This window comes from Melanotaenia boesemani, chromosome 1 (genome assembly GCF_017639745.1).
Source record: "Melanotaenia boesemani isolate fMelBoe1 chromosome 1, fMelBoe1.pri, whole genome shotgun sequence".
NCBI classification, from domain to species: Eukaryota; Metazoa; Chordata; class Actinopteri; order Atheriniformes; family Melanotaeniidae; genus Melanotaenia; species Melanotaenia boesemani.
Genome location: NC_055682.1, coordinates 27,106,594 through 27,126,798, shown reverse-complemented (window position 1 = coordinate 27,126,798; position 20,205 = coordinate 27,106,594). Strand labels below are relative to the sequence as shown.

Below are 20,205 nucleotides of genomic sequence, written 5' to 3'. Positions count from 1 at the left end.
AGTCAACTGCAAAAACAATGTTATTTGTTTGAACAGATAGGCTTTCTAAAGTCTGGATACTGGCCCCTCCACAGGATATTCAACCATAAAATGTATTGATGGATAGGTTTAGGGATATTTGATTTAAAAAACTTAATGGTATGACTTTTTTTTTAGCTGCTTATTGACAGATAAGAAAAAAAACATTTTTGACAGGGAGGTGAGAGATCATAAACTTGGCTGTGAAGCAGCACTGGCTGGAGGCAATGTACATAGAAGGCAGAATAAACATCAGAGAGAACATGACCAGCCAGCCAGTAAAAGATGTTAACTCTCCTTTATTCAAGCCTCCCTCTTTAATTTTTCCACCATAGGGTTCGAACTATTATCTTGTGCTCCTTGTCTCATTCTGTCACTTTTATTTCCACTCTATATAATTTCTTCTTCAACACATTTCTTCCTTTTTCTTTGTGTGTGTGTGTGCGTGTGTGTGTACAAATATGATGTGGCACGTGCACACACACACACACACCAAAAGTCCAACCCCACCCACCGTGCTCCGAATGTGTTGTGAAGCCACCCATGCATCAGGCGGGGGAGCCAGCATAAACAGTCTCCCTACCATCTCCCTATCTGCTGATCAAAGAGCTGCTAAACAGCCAGAAACTACAGCTGGTGCAAAAGCGAAGCATGCACAGCAACACAATTAGCAACCAACGCTTCTTTACATGTTGAATTTCACTCCCAACCCCTGACATTTTCCCTTACTAACACAGATGGGAATATCTGTGCATACCCATTTGAGCAGTACAAACTCAAACATGCTAATACTCCTACTTGATAATATCGTGTGTACACACATATAGAAAGAGTGATTAAATATGTTCCCAGCTTGTGAATGACAGTTTATGAATTTACCAGGAGGGAGTGAGGAGTCTCAAGAGGAAAAGGACAGGAAAGGGAGAAGCTCAAAGTGAGAAGAACAATGTCTTCTGAAGATGCAGATAGTGAAAAGGGGAGGAAGAGAAGATGAATGGGAGATGTTTGGAGCAAAGATGGTGTACAAACAAAAAGAGAAATTCAGGTTTTAGTTGCCTCTCAGTTATGCAGCAGTCATTATGTAAGTCATGTTTGGTGCATGGTTTGATTACAGAGCATGTCGATAAGGTGGTGAGTTTAAACAATTACACACAAGATGTTTCAAATACAGTTAAATTAAATTAAAGAATAATGGTCCAGCCTGGGCTTGAACTGAGGTTCCTGAGGAAAAGAGTTGGGGTTCGTGCCTACATCACCCCTTCAACCTTTTTGCGAGGACTTTGTTGTTTTTCATTCTGACTATAAAATCTTAAAAATGTTGTTTTAGCCTTATTATTTGTTCCTGTTATTTGCTCATTCCACTTTTATTACTTAACACTCATTTACTGTACTCACTCAGTTTACTCTTATTTACAAATACTTGAACAAATAATTTTTATATATTTTCTATCAGTTTTATGATTTATTGTGAGACTCTATTGTTCTCCTTTATGTTTCCATCATGCAGTCCTTTTGATTTGCAGTGCTGGCGTGATCTTACTGCATGATCATCTCTTTCATTAATACCATGTATTTGATATTACTAAGCTCTTCTCTGCTTGTTATTGTTACAGTGCTTTAAGAAAATCACCAGTAGGTCTGAAAGCAGGGAATATGCACTGACTCTCATGAAGGTAAAAGCTGACAAAGTTGTTAATAAGAAAATTGTAAGGAACATCAATTCGAAACATATTTTGAAAAAAATTTTACTTTTTTTGTAACTTACTTAACATTAATGTTAATGAAAGGGCATTTCTAGGAGATGTGCCAGGTAACTTTTAAACCTAAGAGATGTGGACTGTAAAAGGATAAGCATGTTCATGAAATAGTTCTGGCGACTGCTGATTATTTAAGTGTGCCCTCCAATGGAGGAAAGAAGGTCATGTTGACAAAACAGATTCCAGTGCTGGATTAATAGGACATATTTAGTATTTCCCACCTTAAGCCAAGGTGTCAAAAGAACCTTAGTTTTCACAGAGACTTTGCTCCATAAAACCAGTGAACTGAGAGCATTTTTACAGCATTTAACTCTTAAACAACAGGGCTTTTAATTGTTATGACTAATTTTATTTCACAAAATAGCCAAAAAATGAATGAAATGAAAAATGAAACACTGTGGATGTCTGCTAAACACTTATTAGAGCCCAAAACGTTTTTCACCTAAAATCAGGAACGAAATGCTTTTCACACTGTGAAAGGTTGATGCATTATTATTTTTTTTATAAATGAAAACAATCAGAACAAGCACAGACTTCATTGTAGCATATGTTCATTAGTGATGCATTATAATGTAGTTTTTGGAAAGGTCGCTAGATGATTGTGAGCTTCTAATCCAGATGCTAATTCGGTAACTGATTGGAAAAGCACAGTAATGTCATGATAATAATATGCAGATGAGTTCTCATCAGAGCTGCTATCCATTAATGAGACGATGTCTGAGTGTACTGTATGCGTGCATGCGTGCGTATGTGTGTGTGTGTGTTGGTAATGCTGCATGCAGCAGTACAGGAGTGTTCATACACTTTCATCAGAATATTTAACATATTAATGTTCAATCAATCTACTGCTGTACCAATGTAAAATTTGATTAAGATGAGACATAGTCTGTAATTAACAGACGCAACTGCACACGATTATGTCTCCACAAACTTCCAGGTCCAAAAGTTTTAGAGCTAAAGTTTGGTGGGAGCACAGATATTTGGAAAATATCTCCTACTTTAGTTTCTATAATTAAACAAGCAAAATTGTTATGGTATAACAGAACAAAAAGTTGTGTATTTGCAACATAAAGGAGTGGTGGGAAACAGCCAATACTTCAGCTTTTAACATTTATGAGTTGTTTGCAACCCAAAGATAAAACATTTCATTTCACAAAAAGCAAAAAGTAAAGAAAAGGCAAAATCTACTTGTGTCACAATGTACTATTTTTTTTCATTCTTTTCTCTATGAATCATCTAATGACCTTTTTAGATTTATACTGTGAAACTTTGGTGAGACATATTCCCCAGTATGCAACCAATGTACAAAACTTAATTAAGATAAATACAGCACACAAATTATTCTAAATGTCATATCTGTCACAAGATGAATTTCACTACATATCTTTTTTTACTTTTAATGTTTAAGTAAATATATGGCTCCCAAAACTCGTCTTCTGTACATTATTATGTGATCTGCAAACTACTTTGACCACTGATCTGAAGTTTGCTTGTCTTCTGTTGAACATGTGGCTTTAAACTGAGAAATAAGCCATTTCAGCTGTTCGCCTCTAACACCACCAACGTCATGATAAATTCTGCTTCATTTTATCAAGTATACCATTTAATCCATTAAGGTATTAGTCACCTATCAAATGGAATCACCATTCAAATGTACTTTATTTGGTTTCGACCTCCTATTGTAAATTATGATGTTTAACAACATTAGAATAAGTATATTTATCCATTATATGTTGTGAAACCATTAAACACCACTGAAACTGAAAAGACGGAGAGTCTGTTTGCATCACCTCAGAAACGCCAACATCACATACAGACAGAACTTCTTATAAATTCAGATAGGATTTTCTTCTTCTGCCCATTACCCAAATGAAAGATGTTTTTTTTCTTTCAGCCAGGGACCCATTAAAGAGTGATGAAACAGAAAGAAACTGCTCATCTCTGCTGAGTGCCAATTTTCAACCCACTACCCCATATTTACAAGGAGGATATATAGAATAAGCCAATTAAATTTATTCACACTGACCCACAACAGTAAGTTCAACAAGTCATCTATGTGCTGGTAATTTCAAATGAAGTCTTCTGTTTTAAAAAGTTTTTCTTCAGGTCACTCACAAGAAAAACTCATACATATTTAAATAGAACCAGTTTCAACAGAGTAAACAATCAGCATGTTGGTCTTGCAGGTAGTTGTAATCTAACTTGGCAGATGAAAGTAAAGCCAAGTTTTTACTGTCCACAACCAGTTTTGATTCACAGGCAGACTGGAAAAGGTTCAGTTTTACACCTTGGGCCTTGAACTTGGGACATCATGGCTGAATGTCACTAGAGGGCAACAAAGACCAAAATATGTTAATTTATGTGTTTGTGATTTGTTTTGACGAATTTACCTTTAATCAGTATATCAGCAGAAACACATCCTTTAGCCGTCTTCTCTTAGATGATAGTTGAAAGCTACATTTTTAATCTTTAATATATTTTAAAACAACAGATCCTTCCTATCCATATTCATTTTTCTCTATTGAACCAAGTGCAGTTATAATCATAAATAGTGTATGTGAAGTAATCCTTAGTATTATTTAACACATTAAATATACAAAATAATTTTGAGATTTGTTGATGGCACAGACTATTTATTTTTATTCAAATACACCAGTGTTGTACTGACATCTGGTGGACAGTCTTTGGGACAGGCTCTAACTTATTTTACTGAAAACTAATGAAAAGTAGACCAACATCTCACCCTGTTTCTGTGGTAAAAACTAACATAGTGAAGCTTAAACTGATCGCCGAAAGTTATTTTATTCAATATGGTAATCAACAAGTTGTTATACCAACAACACTTTTGATAGTAGTTTAAATTAACAAATCATTGAGAAAATCAGATTCACTTTCATTTTAAGAAATCTGAAACTGTTTTTCAATAAAAGAAAAATATATATAATATATGTATTACAAATGGTTAACCTGTGTTTTTCTGTTTTTCATATGTGTTATAAATGTTTTAAGTCTTTGTCCTTGAATTTTCAATCATTATTTGCCAAAAATTTGGTGGTATTGCAACGGCCAGATAGGAGACATTAGCAGTTACATTGCCTGATATGTAAATGCATAAAGTTGTAGTAAGAGCAATAAAACACTGGCTGACTGCATTCAGTGGAAGGGTTCCCTGAAAGTGAAACGGTTGAATCAGTAAGACTACAAAATCCAAAATAGACTGCCCTCCTTCTAAGAGTTCGGAGAATGTTTTGGACAGGTAGATATTCCTTCAAATGAATAAATAGATGAATAAAACATTGCTTAGACTACCACTTGGACTGTTGCCGTGTCTACAGTGGTGGTGGTGTTAAAGGGAGGAATGGCTGCACACAATTATCCATTTTATTTCTAATATGTACATATCTATTTATTGTCTACTCATTGCCAAATTATTTTTTTCTTAGCTGTCATGAACTTTTTCTTTCTGTCAATAGAGCAAAAGAATGCAAACACAAACACACACACACACACACACTCACATAAACATTTACACATACCATAAAATAACATATAATAAAAAAAATCTAAATATAGATAGATGTGACCCTGCGGTGGACTGCCAACCTGTCAAGAATGAACCTTATCTGTCCTGCTAACTGGCTCCGGCTTTCCCACAACTCTGAATTGGACTAGAAAATGAATGAATGAATAAACAGATGTAACGAAATTAAATAAAAAATGTTTCTCTCCCATATTACTCTTAATGTCATTTCCATTTATTAAAATATTGTGTTGTACTGTCTTGTACCATCCTGTATTGTCAGTAATGTCTTATATCTTGTAATAAAAAAAATGCAAAAATAAATGAATAAAACATGACTGCCTGCATTCAGTGAAATTCAGATATATCTTATACTCAACCTTCATTATCCTTACTTGACAGTGAGCTCATGAATTTACTCGCAGTTTATTCTGCAGTTTCTCAAAAGTAGCAAAAGCAGCGATCCCCTGTCATCTTTGTGCTCAAAAGACTAATAGCTTTAATAAACTCTAAGAAACACAATAAAGAACTTTTACAGTATAGCTCAGTAGGAAGGAAAGCATTGCTACTTTATGCAGCTACATCATGACAGAATCTTTTCCATTTACATCTTCAGAAGAAACAACAGGAACAAAACATATTCACATCTCATAGCATGATTTGCTCATCTTTCAAATGCCTCATCCATTACTACATTTAGAAAACATTCACTACGTCCCTCTACTTAGATGCAGATTCATCTATATGAGTGATAGTTTTATGCAAATGTCTACTATTTATTATTTAAAAAATAAACATGCGTATCTTTAAGTGAAATTCTAAGTTCATTCTAAAGAGTTATTCAAGGAAACACTAAAGAGACCATTTCTGAGCTTTATCCCTAAGTTTCAGGTGATTCTTTTGTTTTACCTAGCTTTTAAAACACACACATATAAAAAAAAAATTAAAAAAGAGAGAGAGAGAAAAAAGTCTCAAACTTTTGACCATCTCTGACTACTGCAACATATTTCCATCCCTGTGTTTCCAGAGCCAGGCAGGACATCTTTCAGCTGACCTGTTTGTCCCTTCTCATTCATTTTTCTCTGGAGGTACTACCTCCATCAGCAGCTGCAGATGCATGGTGATGGGTCCTACACAGGAATAAAGGTCAAAGGTCACATACACATCAGCCTGTTTCTTTCTTTGTATTACATTTACCATTTTAATACTTGCTTTTTGATTACATGATTTCTTAATTTCATATGCACTGAAGTACAGACAAGTTCAGACTTAAAAAAAAACAACAATAAAATGAACATACTCATGAATTTCCGAGCCCATTGGAATTTCCGGTGGACAAAGGGGTAGTAAAGGAGGAGTCCACTGAAGATGAAGATAGTACAGTAAAGGTACTCCATTTCCGGCTTATCAATGATTGGGGCCAAGACGAGGTAGCAAGACACCAGGACCATTAGGCCGGCTATGACAATCGGCACCTTCAGACCGTTACAGAAATGCAGGTGTTTATTTTACACATTTTCTGTCAAAGAACTGTGATACACTAAAATTACTGGGGGAAAAGAGCATTTTTCAATTTATGAAACATGACTGAAAATGTGAGACCACTAATAAATCTAGTTATAAATAATGTTTAAAACAACAATAAAAATTTTTTATAAATATTTTTTTATTTAAGCTTTTCAGTGATCAGAAATTAATTGTGTTGCTGATTAGTTTATAGCTCTTTATCTGGCAAAGTGTACAGCATGAAAAGTTAAACCTTTTCCTTCTTTAGTTTGTAAACCAGGACAACTGAAAACAGCACGATCATCAAGCCTCACCTTTACAGGTCTATGTAGCTCCTTCCTGGTAAAGCGCATCACTATGAGAGCAAGCGCTGTCAGACCATAGAACACCCACTGAGCAAAGCTGAAGTAGTTAATGAGGGTGTTGATGTCTGCTGGGATGATGTAGAAAAAAGACAAAACACCCTGAAACAGAAAGAAGCCAAAATTTTACCAAGGAGGATTTAACACCATTGATGAGAATGTATGTTTTCTAATTTGAATGCTGTTAAAATATAATATAGTGTGATAATGATTGGACTTGAAATTGCATATAGAGTTTAAGTTCAAGCATCAGGTGATCTGTAAGACCACATCTTGTCATACAAGGGAACTCCTTAGAAATATGTAGAACTCACATTAAATACAAGAGCAGGGGAGGGAGTGTAGCGCTTCAAACTAATATAGGATAAGATTTTCACCATGTGACCTTCCCTGCCAGATACATAGGCCAGTCTTGTGGAAGAGAAAGACACAGTTATTGTTGTCTTGTTACATATTACACAGACACATACTCAAATATGCGCATCATGCAGTTTTTCATAAAAGTGCCTCTTTTGCCATCTGCAACTCAGTTGTCTGTTTTACCTGCCGGCAGTGAAGCAGCTTCCATTGGCTGACCCAAATGTTGAGAAGACAACAAAAAGAGGGACCATCCAAGACAGAGGGTAAAGGACTCTGTCTCCAAAAGTCTATGAAGGCACAAACAAATCCTTCAGAAAAGATAAGGGAGTGGAGGGAATGGGCTGTTACTGAGATTCAACCTAACTCTTGAATAATAAAAACACATTCTGTATGTGAAATGATGTCTGGCTTCTTTTAGAAAGTTGTAATTTGTACCTATTTTATGTTTATATGTTTATTTTATGCCACAGTGCTTTATTATTACATCTATACTTGAAACTTCTCTAAGACAATGTTTAATTGTTCTTACCACGGCGACAGCTGGAGACAGCAGCAGCTCAGTGGTGGTCATAGCAGTGAAGTAAGCAACATTGACCAACACATAGCACACAGTAACCAAAGGGATACCAATTAGGATGGCCAATGGCAAGTTTCTGAGATTAATACACAAAATCTTTTAAGTTATAGAGTTTTTCATGGTATGATATTCACGTTTGAACAAAGTTTTTTTTTTTTTTTTTTAGGTATTTCTTAGATATTAGTCTTTACCTGAATGGGTCTTTTAGCTCCTCGGTAATATAATTAAGTTGATTCCTGAGAAAATAATGGGATAAACAACAAAAAACATATGATATTATATGCAGTGGAGGATTGATCAATGAGGCACGAGCAGCTTTAGTGTCTGTGACAAATGTCAGTGACTCTGGTGTTACGGGACATTAAAAACAGCCTCTTGGAGCCAAAGAGTAGACTTCAGACCTAATAAAACAGGAATAGGCCAGATTAAACCAGATGCTGAATTTAGAGGATGTGCACAATACGATCAGCATGAAGGAGGTTGGCATTTGGTTCATCTTCTGATCTCAGCACAAAAAAAACAACAAACAAACAAATAAAAAACATAGTAGTAGTAGTGTAGATGGATTAATAAAGTTTTCCGATTCTGATTTATCATCCTCTGAGTACAAACCTAATGTTTCTGGACTTGTTTCCACTTACTTTTCCCTGTTTCTATGTCAGATTCTAAGATAGTGCTGATCCCTCACTGTTTGTGGAAATGATTCATCATAAAGATGCAGGTAATTTCAGACTTGATCAACAAGCTTGTCTTTTAAAATTTTCACTATTTTCCGTCTCTCTTGGTTGACCCTATGACCTTACATCCAGTCATACTGGTCCCTGCACTACCCCGAGGAACTACACCCCTGTGTAATTCCTCGCACATTGCAGTCTGCAGCTTGCAACATGCAACATTTACTTCCATAAACAGAGCGCGCTACATGTGACGTCATGTCTTCTTCTGTGCATATGGGTCACTTGATGTTTGTGCACATGAAATATGATGGAGGTCATCTTTAACCCTCTGGTGCATGAATTATTACAAAACAGTACCACAAATTTTTAAATAAAATATTTTACTTCTACAGACATTTTTATTTTCTTTATATTCTTTATACGTGGCAGAGTATTGGTGACTCACTAATGTCCAATGAAGTTGCTAATGTACGGTCCACACCCATGCATACATTTAAAAACAGCCTTTTAATATGTGTCCTCTGTAGTGGACACTATGCATCAAAGAGTTAAATTATAATAATCTAAACAAAAAGAACAAAACTTAGAAATCAGACCTCAGCAAAAGATCAGAAACTAGCATTAAAAAAAACATAGCCATACCCTATATTTTAATGGTGGGGGCAATAGAGGAGTTGGATATTAGATTTGGGGGAGGGGAGGGGGCATGATCAACACACATCAAGAAGACAAATATCCAGATGCATTCATGATTTTTCAGTCCAAATTGAGTGTCACAATACTCCTCGTCAGTCAATGCAACCATCAGCAGCTAGAGAATACTTACAGTGACTGGAAGAGAAATTTGGTCATTCTATGCAGACTGTACAAGTGAAGTGAATGAGAACTGTTACCATCCATCATAAGCCCAAAGCCCATTATAAAATGCAAGTCCAATTGCTCCCACAGATGATGATGTGCCTTCAAAGGCATTTGACAAGGTCTTTGTGTTTCCTGGACACAAAGATATAATTATGATTATTACAAATTATTGTTTTTCAACAGATATCTTATAAATAGATTTATAAACCAAGGACATGAGAAAGTACAAGCCCACCTTGTGCCAAACGAAAGATGCCAGCTCCAACAATCACCACAATGATGACAAGTTTGGCTGCTGTGAAGATGTTTTGCACATAGCTCGCCAGTTTGACACTCAAACAGTTGACAATAACAATTATGACTGCAAAGAAACAAGAAATTTCTCAATATAAATTAAAGCATTCTCATTTTCAAGATAAATTTCTGTTTATATTCCCTCTACCAGATATTTTTTTTCAATTATTTGCAAAGGACAACATCATGAGCATCTTAAGCCATTAATTAACTTATTTTGAACTGGTTTGCTGATGTTGTACATTTCCACCTGAACCACTAAGTTTGTCTAAGTTTGTCATTTGTTGATTTAAAATTAATTGAAGCAAAAGATTAACTAATGATTTAAATAAATAACTAGTCTGGCAGCTTTATTTGCTGATAAATCTGTTTTTCTTGTTACTTTTCAACTTAACACTGACCACAAGTCTGAATTCAAAACATCAACAAAAGCATCTTTCACATCATAACTCACATATAGCTGCTGCTGACAGACACTTGATAACTACAAGTGGCGGATCACAGCCAGAATAGAAAGGAGCAGAGGCATATTCTGCAAAGCTCAGTGTGATGATAGCGAAGGAGGAAGGTTTCAGCACCATTACAGTTGTCCACGAGTAAAGATAGCCCATGAGCGAGCCAAAAGCCTCCGTCAAATAGGAATACTCTCCCCCTGATTTGGTGATCATGGTACCAAGTTCAGCATAGCACAGAGCTCCTGTGTAGGCACACATGCAAAGAAACAACACAGAGAAAACAAGAAAAGTACTAATTGAGGGGTGAGTGTGATTTCTTGGGCAGCTCAAAAAGGAGTTCTCAAAGTTTCTGGATAGCAAAAGTTAATATTCTAATTCATAATGATTCAGTGCCAGAAGTGTAGTTATTAGTCTACACGGATACATGATGAGAGGACAAGGAGAGAATCTAAGGAATCTCTAAAAGTTTTGAACAATTTCTACAATCAAATTTTAGTTTTATGACTAAACTAAAGATGTCACAGTGTCAGGTTTAAGTTTAGTTTAAGTTTTAAGTACTCTTTGTATTCCCTGTTGCATTTTCCTTCTACTTGTTTAATGTTTCATCTTTGCAGGCCTACCCCTATTTTTGTGTGCTCTGCTCAAACAGTTTTTACTTGTGTTTCACATCCTAGATAAACCTGGAATGATTTTTTTACAATAATTGTTTACATATTTTATAAAAATAAAAACATACATTTAAATCTGTTTGAGCCTATTTTATCTAAGTCTTTGATGTTCACTTAATGTGCATCTGTAGTATCACTATGCAAAGGAGTACTGATCTCCCTACAGCTTGAGAAAAATGTAATTGTCTATGAGTCTGACAAGGTATTGAGAGATAACTGGAATGGAATCATATCACTATTAAAAAAGCCCCTTAAGTGGCTCATATATCAACTGTCATTTGGTCTACAAATGGCCCAACCTAGAAAAGAGCTCTAACTATAAATTGTTTAATGTAAAGACTCACTAACATCTACAAAATTACAGTACAACATATGCAAACAAGTCAAAGTGTAAACATCTATTTCTAGTCTTTTAGTAACATTAACAAAATCCTTGACACAGACAAAGGGGAAGAGACACACTAACAGTGAGACATAATAGTAGAAATGTTACAGTTTGGGGTTGCTTTGCTGACAAGCAGCACATGTTGCTCAGAAGTAGAAGGTGAATCAGAGAATGACCTTTTGACAGTATAAGGAAACACCACAAAAAGACCAGAATGGTCGTGCTTGAATGCCACAGAAATTCTAATTGGGGATTTAAAGAATGGAGACTGCCTAAGAAAACCCTCCAGTGTCTTGTAGATGAGGGGGCTATTCATTAGCTAGAGTTTAAAAATCATTTAGCCAGTCAAGGTTAGTGAGGTATCTAAGCATAGCATTTGTATGGTACACACTTAAGTCTTTACCATATAAGGTTCTCTGTCCCACAGACTGGACTGACACAAGAAGATGCATTCCATGCAAATGAGCATCCTATAGGCAAACTCTATGATTGGAGGACACAGGACTGAGGAATTTTCTTTGTTTAAACCCTATATAAGACAGAACGACACATAATGTCTTTAGGTCTTCGTTCTGGCTTTGGGACCTCCAGATTTTGCTGCAGAATCTATGCAAAATTCCCAATAGAAGTAATTTTTTTTACAATGTTTTAACATAACTGTTTCTAAAGATAATAACTAATTTGCTTTTTGTTGTTTTTTTTTATACAAGATGGAACAATTTTCTTTCAATTTAATTTTGTCCATATTGTACATTTCTGAACATCTATGCCTGTTTAACTGGGTAGTGCATACTTTACACGTATGTTCCTAAGATTTCAGAAAACATGTATAAAACAGACCATACCACTTCATTAACCCTCCTGTTATATTACGGGTCAAATTGACCCATTTTAAAATTTGAAGATCTAGGAAAAAATAGTTAAAAGTATTTTTTCATTGTGAAACTTCTTTTACTTGCATTATTTTGTGTAATGAACATATAAAAGGAAAATGATTCATCTTAACCACCCCCTGCATGTTTATATCACATAGATACTGTCAATTTGACCCAGCAGTCAAACTTTAGGTAAAATGTCTCAGAAATATCAGACTTTTTCTTTCATTGCAACTCTGAGACATACATCACTACAATCTCTCTCTCTCTCACACACACACACACACACACACACACACAAGTGCAGGTGTTATGACTTTTGATGGGAACCATTTATGTTCTTGCAGGAAAACTTCACCCACATTCAATGGACACTCAACAGAGCAGGGGTAAAACATATAAAGGATTCTCTGCATGGAAGTCCTACCAACAGTACCCCAACTTTACACTGCGTGCGTGTGTGCCATGCTACGGCTGCACCACGGTTTTGTTCCAACCTCTGTGGTGTGGCAATTTTTACCAGGAGTGTGTTAGGTGTGGAGCACACGCGAGTGCAGACTACATAAAATGATCCACAAGAGGAGTGGAGAACTGTGGAGTGGAGAACACACTGAACTGCGGAACTGACGCATTCTGGGTGCGTGAAGCATCAAAAATAGACTCAGCGCATAAATTTAGTGGAGAGCTGCGACAATGCACTTCTGGGACGCTTCTGATACGTGCTGTGGCGCACCCGGTGGAAACCAATACACTGATTAAAACGGCTGCAAATAGCAGCGGATGCCGTGGCATGTGTGTGTGTGCAGCCGTAATGTGCCGCACACACACCCGGTGTAAAAAGGGATTACACTCTGTCAGGCAGACCTTTACAAAATGAGCAGCAGAACCAAAAAGATGACAGTCCAGGAGGCTCTGGTAGTCATCTTTAATCATGACAGTGAAATAGAGGAGGATGTGTCTGAAGATGAAGACTATCTTGAGCCAAATTCTGACTCTGATTTTGAACCAGATAAGGGAAGTGATATTCCTATTCCTCCAAGCAAGACATTCATGTCAAAAAATGGTGAAATACAGTGGTCTTCATCCCCAAATATGTGTCAGGCAAAACTGTGTGCAGAAAACATAATAAAGACAGTGCCAGGGCCCACTAGGATGGCAGTGACTCGTGTGACAGACATCAAGTCAGCTTTTGAGCTGGTCATGCCTAATTTCTAATTCAATACTAATTCTAGAAGGAAGGCATGTTTGGGGCAGAAGTGGAAGGAGCTGGACAAAACACATTTAGTTTGAACATGTATTTTTTTTTTATGAAAAACGAGTGAATTATCCTAATTGAACCATTACCTGTGAGAGGTAAGGAACACCATTGCACTAAATATTGATAGAATAGTTAGTAATGGAGTTAGTAATGAAATATTAACAATGCTTGTTAGGATTCTTTTGGTTTCTGACATCTTTTGGATAATTAAACATGCCCCGGGTCAAACGGACTCAGGAACATCACTGCTGTTCCTGACAAAGGAACATAACAGGAGAGTTAATAAAGCACTTTAAAAGCAACAACAATGCTGACCAAAGTGCTGCACAGTAAAATAAAAACTTAAAAGAAGACTAGCCAAGAGTAAAATATACCAAAAAAAAAGCACATGATAAAATAACCTGATAAAACAATTACCAACAAAGGAAGGTTCAGTGTGATATCTAGCACTTAAAATTTAATCCTATTTACTCGCTACATCCCCCCTTAGTTACTTTACTCACTGTGAAACCTTTTAGTGTGTGATGATTACACTGCCATTTTCACAACCTACAAACCATTCATTTACCAATACACATTGCAACCCATACACATTAACATGTACCACCCTGAAAGGTCAAAACTCTGTGCATCCATACCAAAAGTTTTACACACTGACAGAGAACAGAAGTTACTGCAAATCGTTGCTACATGAAAAACAATGGGATTTCATTAAACTAAAACCAGCTAAAATTAGTAAATATAATGTTTTTAAATACAAAGACACATTTAGGAAGTTATTTACATCAGTAGTCAGGGTTTTCTCTGTTCTTTTAGTGTAGTGATTCTGTTTATTTTGACACTTTAGTCATATCATTACACAATTTTAGTGTTTGTTTACATGAACAAATAAAATACAGCTTAATAGTTTGAGCTATAGTCAAGTGTTCTCCCGAGATAAGGTGGCCACCCAAGTGTTGAGTAAGCTACAATCATTGATTGCATAGAGTTGATTTAGTTTTGGTGTGACTGACCTCGGTAGCCACAGTGACATAGACATGCAGCTAGTTAAGACAGAAAATAAGGCCATCAAGATTCTGCATTTAATTTGCTCCTTCAAGATCAGGGTCTCAGTTTTGGTTTTAATCATGACTAATTAGTTTGTAGTGACCAAAGTTGAGACAGCAGCAGGAAGCACAGCAGTGCTGTCACTTATTTGATGAAGCATACTGTAATTGTGACACCAAGCTGATGGGGTAGTTGGTAAACCTGTTTACCAAGAGAGTTGTGCCCATCCTAGCAGCTCCAAGTGCAACATCCTCAGTAGGAAAAAAAATAGCATTAGCATGCACGTTTATCAATGCTCTTCTGAGCTTTTACTAATTAAAAACCCACAACTACCATAGAGTCATTTTAACATGGGGTCAATTATAAACAGTTGGTTTTATTAGACTTTTATTGGGCTTATACCAGTGGAAATTTATCTTTTTCATCACTTAATTTTAACTTTGCAAGGCTGTTTCTTATGTTTTCCTTACCATCATTTACATACATATATACAGTAATATCTTGTATGCATCAATACCACTCTGTTACTGAATAAAACAATGCATCTGTTTGAATATTGGTCTCACCCAGAGTGGATAACACTCCACAAGCAGTCCAGATAAGGAGGCAGGGTCCCACAGCTCCCGAGTACAGCAAAACAGACTTAGGAGAAATGAATATGCCTGAGCCAATCATAGTACCCACAATAAGGCAAATGCCACTCAGCAGACCAACCTGGGTAAAACATACAGAAAAAAAAGCTGAATGTTATTTCAGTCTGCAGGTGTTTTCAGGAAACTTTTGTCTTTAAAGTTCAATCGCTTGATTGACTGTGTTTGCAGTTTAGTAATTCAGTTTATGTGCTTAGTTGATTAATTGTGAAATGGAAAACTGTTTCTGTTCATCACATCTTACCTATACATATTAAATGTGTCATTAACACCTATAATCAAAACACTATATCAAGAACCCACTCAGTATGGAGGCCTTAACCGGCTGAATCAAATCACATGACTATAATCCAGTGGATGACATTCCACTTACTGAAGACCAAGCTACACACAAAAGAAATCCCACGAAGGCAAGGCATGTTTATCTGTTCAGTCCATGTGGTTGGAGATGACGTGGCAGTATTGTCATGACTTTTTCATGATGATAAGCACAGAATGAACTTCTGAAGTTTTCTTTTAATCCAGTCTAGCATGCCGTCTATATTTGTCACTGCATATGTATTTAAAGACCTTTAGTAATTTTCTTTAGTAAGATCATGATTCATTCCATCTACTCAATGAATTAGCACAAAATTGCATGTAAATTACATTTGCGGTCATTGAACTATACTGTAATTTCTCCCCACAGTCCGTTCAAATGTGCATTTTAATTTACTTAATGCTTTAATCAGCCATTTTCACCATAGTTTGTCACATTTTGACACTAAATCAGGACCCTTGGCTGTCAGGTTATAATACACAGTTAACCTCTACAGTGATAGCTCTTAACAAAATATAAATCTTTAGCCATCCCTCTTACTATAAGAACTTTGTAGTTAAATTTCCTTAGTCAAATCTCCACATGTTCTTATTTTGCTGTTAAACATGTGTTACAATATTTTAAAGCATTAATGAGCATTTTTATTGTAACAATGAGTATGCATCCAAGATGAAATGATCATTTAACTCAGAGGTTCCCTAGCTTTTTTTGCAAAGTCCCTCTTTCATCAACAAAAATTATGTCAAGCCCCCCCCCCCAAAAAACTCGATATTATATGCACCCCAATGCTTACAAAGAAAAATATATAAAGAAATTTGCCACAAAATAGTCTTTAGTTTATTGGCTGCTGCTTTATCAGTTATTGTTAAAGCCATGTCATTGACAGACAGAATGATTGATTCCTCTTTTATAGGGTTATACTGTTATAACTTGTTATACTTCATACTGTCAAATGCAACATACTGTGGTCTCTCTCCAATACCCACCATTGAGCTTTACCATTACTTGACCATTACCTGGTCAAGCCTAAACAGGAATGTGATTCTTGCTCATTTTTACTTGAATGTGTGCGTGGAAGAAAGTCAAAAAGCAATGCTAATAAAGTCTGGTTTATAATGGCCTCTCTTTTAGCTTTTTTTTCTTCTTCTTCTTCTTTTTTCCATTTTAATCAGATAAATACTGTAATTGAACATACTAACTAGTGTCTGCAGTGGAGTTTCATTTTTACTGCTTATTTTCTTCATATGTTATTTCTTTATGTCAAATATACTCTAGCAACATTTTGTGTTAAACAGTAACATCATTATTATTATTATTATTATTATTATACTTTATTAAGCCCAGCTGGGACATTGGCTCTCTGCATTTAACCCATCCTAGTTACTAGTGAACTGCCCGGGGAGCAGTTAGGGGGTTAAGGACCTTGCTCATGGGCCTACAGTGGTTTTATCTCAGTTGCCAGCATGGGGACTTGGACCCAGATTCTCCAGACCCAAGCCCACCTCTGTAACTACAAGGCTATACCCAGTTACACACAAAGAACAGTTAGAGGGTCAGATTGACCTATGATATTCAGAGACTATTAAATCAAAGATATCCTCCTTCCTGTGCCCTGCTGTGAGAAGCTCTTAACATTTCATTGACAAGTTTGTGAAGGAGCCAAGAAAAGAAACTTTAATGTAATGCCATTATGGCTCTCTTTTATAATTTTTTTGTACTTATATGAGAGATGGTTTTATAATTGCTTGGCATAACTTGGGGTCTGCCTGTATGTTTAGACTGTAAGTATGCAGTCTGACCTATATGCACACGTTTAAATAGCTATATATATATTCTAAAATGTACTTTATTTTTCAGGAATAATTTCTAAAGAATTTTTAACTGTGTTAATCATAAATAAAAGATAAGAAAAAAAATCTGCTCTACTCAGCTCAAATGCTAAAATGTAATTCTCTGGGAGTTTAAAGCCGGGACAGCACTGCTGAGCAGATGACTGCAGAGTTAATTTGCAGAGACACTTGTTGTGGTACTGCCTGGTACTCAGCTCCAGCCCTCCTTACTGATGATGGGATTCCATGGTGTGAACATCTAACGAGACTCTTTCTCAGGAACCCACCAGGACAGGCAAGTGGGTACGCACTCACATCTTTCTGAAGTACTGTGGCCTTCACAGTGGGTTTGTCTTTGGTGTGGCCAGTGGAACCGTTCTGCGACTCATTCTTCCTAATGTTGCCTGCTTCCATTTCAGTCTGGTGGCGCTATAAGAAAAAAAAAGCAGTTCAAGAGACACAATAAGATTTACAGGGAAAGGTGCTCTCTGCTACTATAAAATTCCTTCTATTTCTAGTTAAGTAATGAGGCTCACAAGCAAGAAAAACAACTTGATTAAAAGTCCACCTGAGCCAAATTTATTTACATTGTTAATCCTTTAATCCTGCTGTTGTTAATGCTGTAAAAGCTACTGAATTTGATTATTTGCACAGATTTTGACTTAGTATCTCTGTGATGCATAAAATCTGAGCCTCTGCAAGTGATTTCTTACACTTAGCGTTAGTGGAGCAGCAGAAAGAACTGACTCAAGCCCAACAAGACTTCCTCTACAGAAAAAAGCTAAATACCTTTATTCTGGTTCAGGTGGATTTTATTTAACAGCCTGCTCCCCCATCATATACTTCGTATAAATAATTGTTGTGTTGAGATTTACAATCAATCTCTACAAATTTCAGTTTCTGCACCATGAGACATTATGCATGTTTCTTTTTGTGATTTGTAAAAGCTATTTTCAAAAGGTTAAGTCATTCTTAGAACAACTTATGCAACACATACTTTCTATGTTTTCTGGTTCTATATCTTAGTATTTAAAGACACAAACAAATGGTGTGTCTAAGTGCAACATGCTTGTTTGTGAATGTATATTGTAGATCTTTGTTTACAGGCAGTTACATGTGAACCAAAGTATGAGAATGACACAAAAGTTAAAAAAAGAGGCTACAGGAAACAAAGACGTAATATTCTAATGATAGAGCTTAACTTCAAATTGTGTTAATGTATAATTAAACAAGTGTTCAGTTGTTTAAAAAAAAGAGTAATGCACTTTGAGTTACATCCTATTTGATCCATGATCACAAATAAATATTTTCACTTACTTATGACTTGGGATTAAACCACCTCAGTGACACTTCATGAACCTTGAATGCAGCTCTTTCCAAAAACTCAGGCACAATGATATAAACACACAGCTGATGTTAAGCCAAGTTTTGTGAAGTATAGTAGAAAAGTCTGATGCAAATGTAACACTGGAGCTCCATAACACCAAACACACTCCTCTGGTGGGAGGTTCCCAAATCCAATTGGACATCCTGGACAGCCCTGAATGAAAAGGGGGGGATGGGTTATGACAAAAGTTTGAAGTTAAAGAAATGCATGGATCAGAGATCAGATTGCAAGTACTAAGCATAAGAGGACAGCTCTGAACCACAAAACACACATACCACTGATATACTGCAAATGATCATTTAAATAAAGTCTGTTTAGAGCAGTTGAACAGTATTTTAGAGTAAGAATAAAGTAATAAGTAGTAGTAATTTGGTGTGTTCTGTTATTAACTATCACTCAGGTTACAGTCCAGGATTCTCATAAGGATGCAAAAGCCAGACATGCAAAGACTGGACCAATATCTTTTTTACAGAAACCCTGAAACATTTCCTTAACACTGAACTTCCTTCACAATGCCTCTTTGATAAAGATATATGACACCACTGCAGTTGTGTGCTTGTACATGTCTGTGTGTTTGTGTGTCACATTCTCTTTCCACTCTACCCCTCCTTTTCCTCTTTTCTCTCCACAAGTCTATATCTGTTAGAGAACTTGACCCTGTAAGATTTCCTTCTTCTTCTTCTTGGCCAGATGAGTGGACCATTTATACAAACATCTAAAAAGTAAAGTTTCTGCTTTGTCTCAGCCCTCTGCTTGTACATGTGTCAACTCAATAATTACACAGGACTATGATCACATAACTGCAGCCTGGTGGTTTAACTTTCTGACCCAACTTTGATTTTTAACACCACAACTACCCTTGGTGCTTGCAACTCCCATAACAATTGCAAAGGATTTTTTTTCTTAATATTATAATTCTTGCAGGAGAATTTGAGCAGTTGCTACAGACGCAGCTGTAATCTGCTAACACAAGAACACATTGGCATATAAACTCAGTAACCCCGAGAACAAGAACAACATGACCAAGTTTCAGACACATTCAGGGGGGCTTAAGATCTGACGGAGTGAGTTTACAGCAATAAAATGCCGTCTTGGTAAGCTAGTTTAAGAAGAATTTATTGAACAGGAACTGCTTTTATTAGCAGCGGTGAGGCTTATCAGTTCAACAGATTTGCAGCAGACACCTGAGACACAGACCTTGAATGTTTAGACGGTTTTGAATGGTTGTAATTCTCAGATATATATTTAGAGGGTATTATTTGAATGAGCTAATTGCTATTGCATATACCATGCAGAAATGTTATAGTTAACATGAGAAGTCTAATGAGATTTAAGAAAAAACTAAATTAAAGAGCAGGCATGGTAGGGTGTGGGGTTTGCTCAGGTGCAGGGGGGAGATG

General features: G+C 36.2%; 1 protein-coding gene across 2 annotated transcripts; it reads right to left on the bottom strand.

Annotated features, from left to right (window-relative positions):
- Positions 1-5,462: 5,462 nt before the first annotated feature.
- slc7a9 (solute carrier family 7 member 9) lies at positions 5,463-18,951 on the bottom strand. Of its 2 annotated transcripts, XM_041984918.1 has the most exons (13): positions 18,736-18,951; positions 17,734-17,847; positions 15,187-15,334; positions 10,387-10,629; positions 9,874-9,999; positions 9,671-9,770; positions 8,292-8,336; positions 8,053-8,176; positions 7,707-7,810; positions 7,478-7,574; positions 7,116-7,265; positions 6,596-6,770; positions 5,463-6,425 (listed from the first exon to the last, which is right to left on the bottom strand). In XM_041984918.1, exons 2-13 carry the CDS (start codon positions 17,830-17,832, stop codon positions 6,364-6,366), a joined length of 1,473 nt encoding a protein of 490 aa, XP_041840852.1. In that variant the 5' UTR covers positions 17,833-17,847; positions 18,736-18,951; the 3' UTR covers positions 5,463-6,363. The 2 variants fall into 2 exon arrangements, with proteins under 2 accessions (XP_041840852.1, XP_041840936.1); XM_041985002.1 differs by lacking the exons at positions 15,187-15,334; positions 18,736-18,951 and having other exon boundaries at positions 17,734-17,810.
- Positions 18,952-20,205: the final 1,254 nt, after the last annotated feature.

What these genes read in the sequence shown, in the direction of transcription:
- slc7a9 (XM_041984918.1), bottom strand. Translation starts at nt 17,832, where the DNA reads ATGGAAGCAGGCAACATTAGGAAGAATGAGTCGCAGAACGGTTCCACT. An exon ending in TCTGTCAGCAGCAGCTATAT is followed by an intron (nt 10,000 to 10,386) that starts GTGAGTTATGAT and finishes GTTTCTTTGCAG; the next exon opens with TCATAATTGTTATTGTCAAC. An exon ending in GAGCTAAAAGACCCATTCAG is followed by an intron (nt 8,177 to 8,291) that starts GTAAAGACTAAT and finishes TATTAATCTCAG; the next exon opens with AAACTTGCCATTGGCCATCC.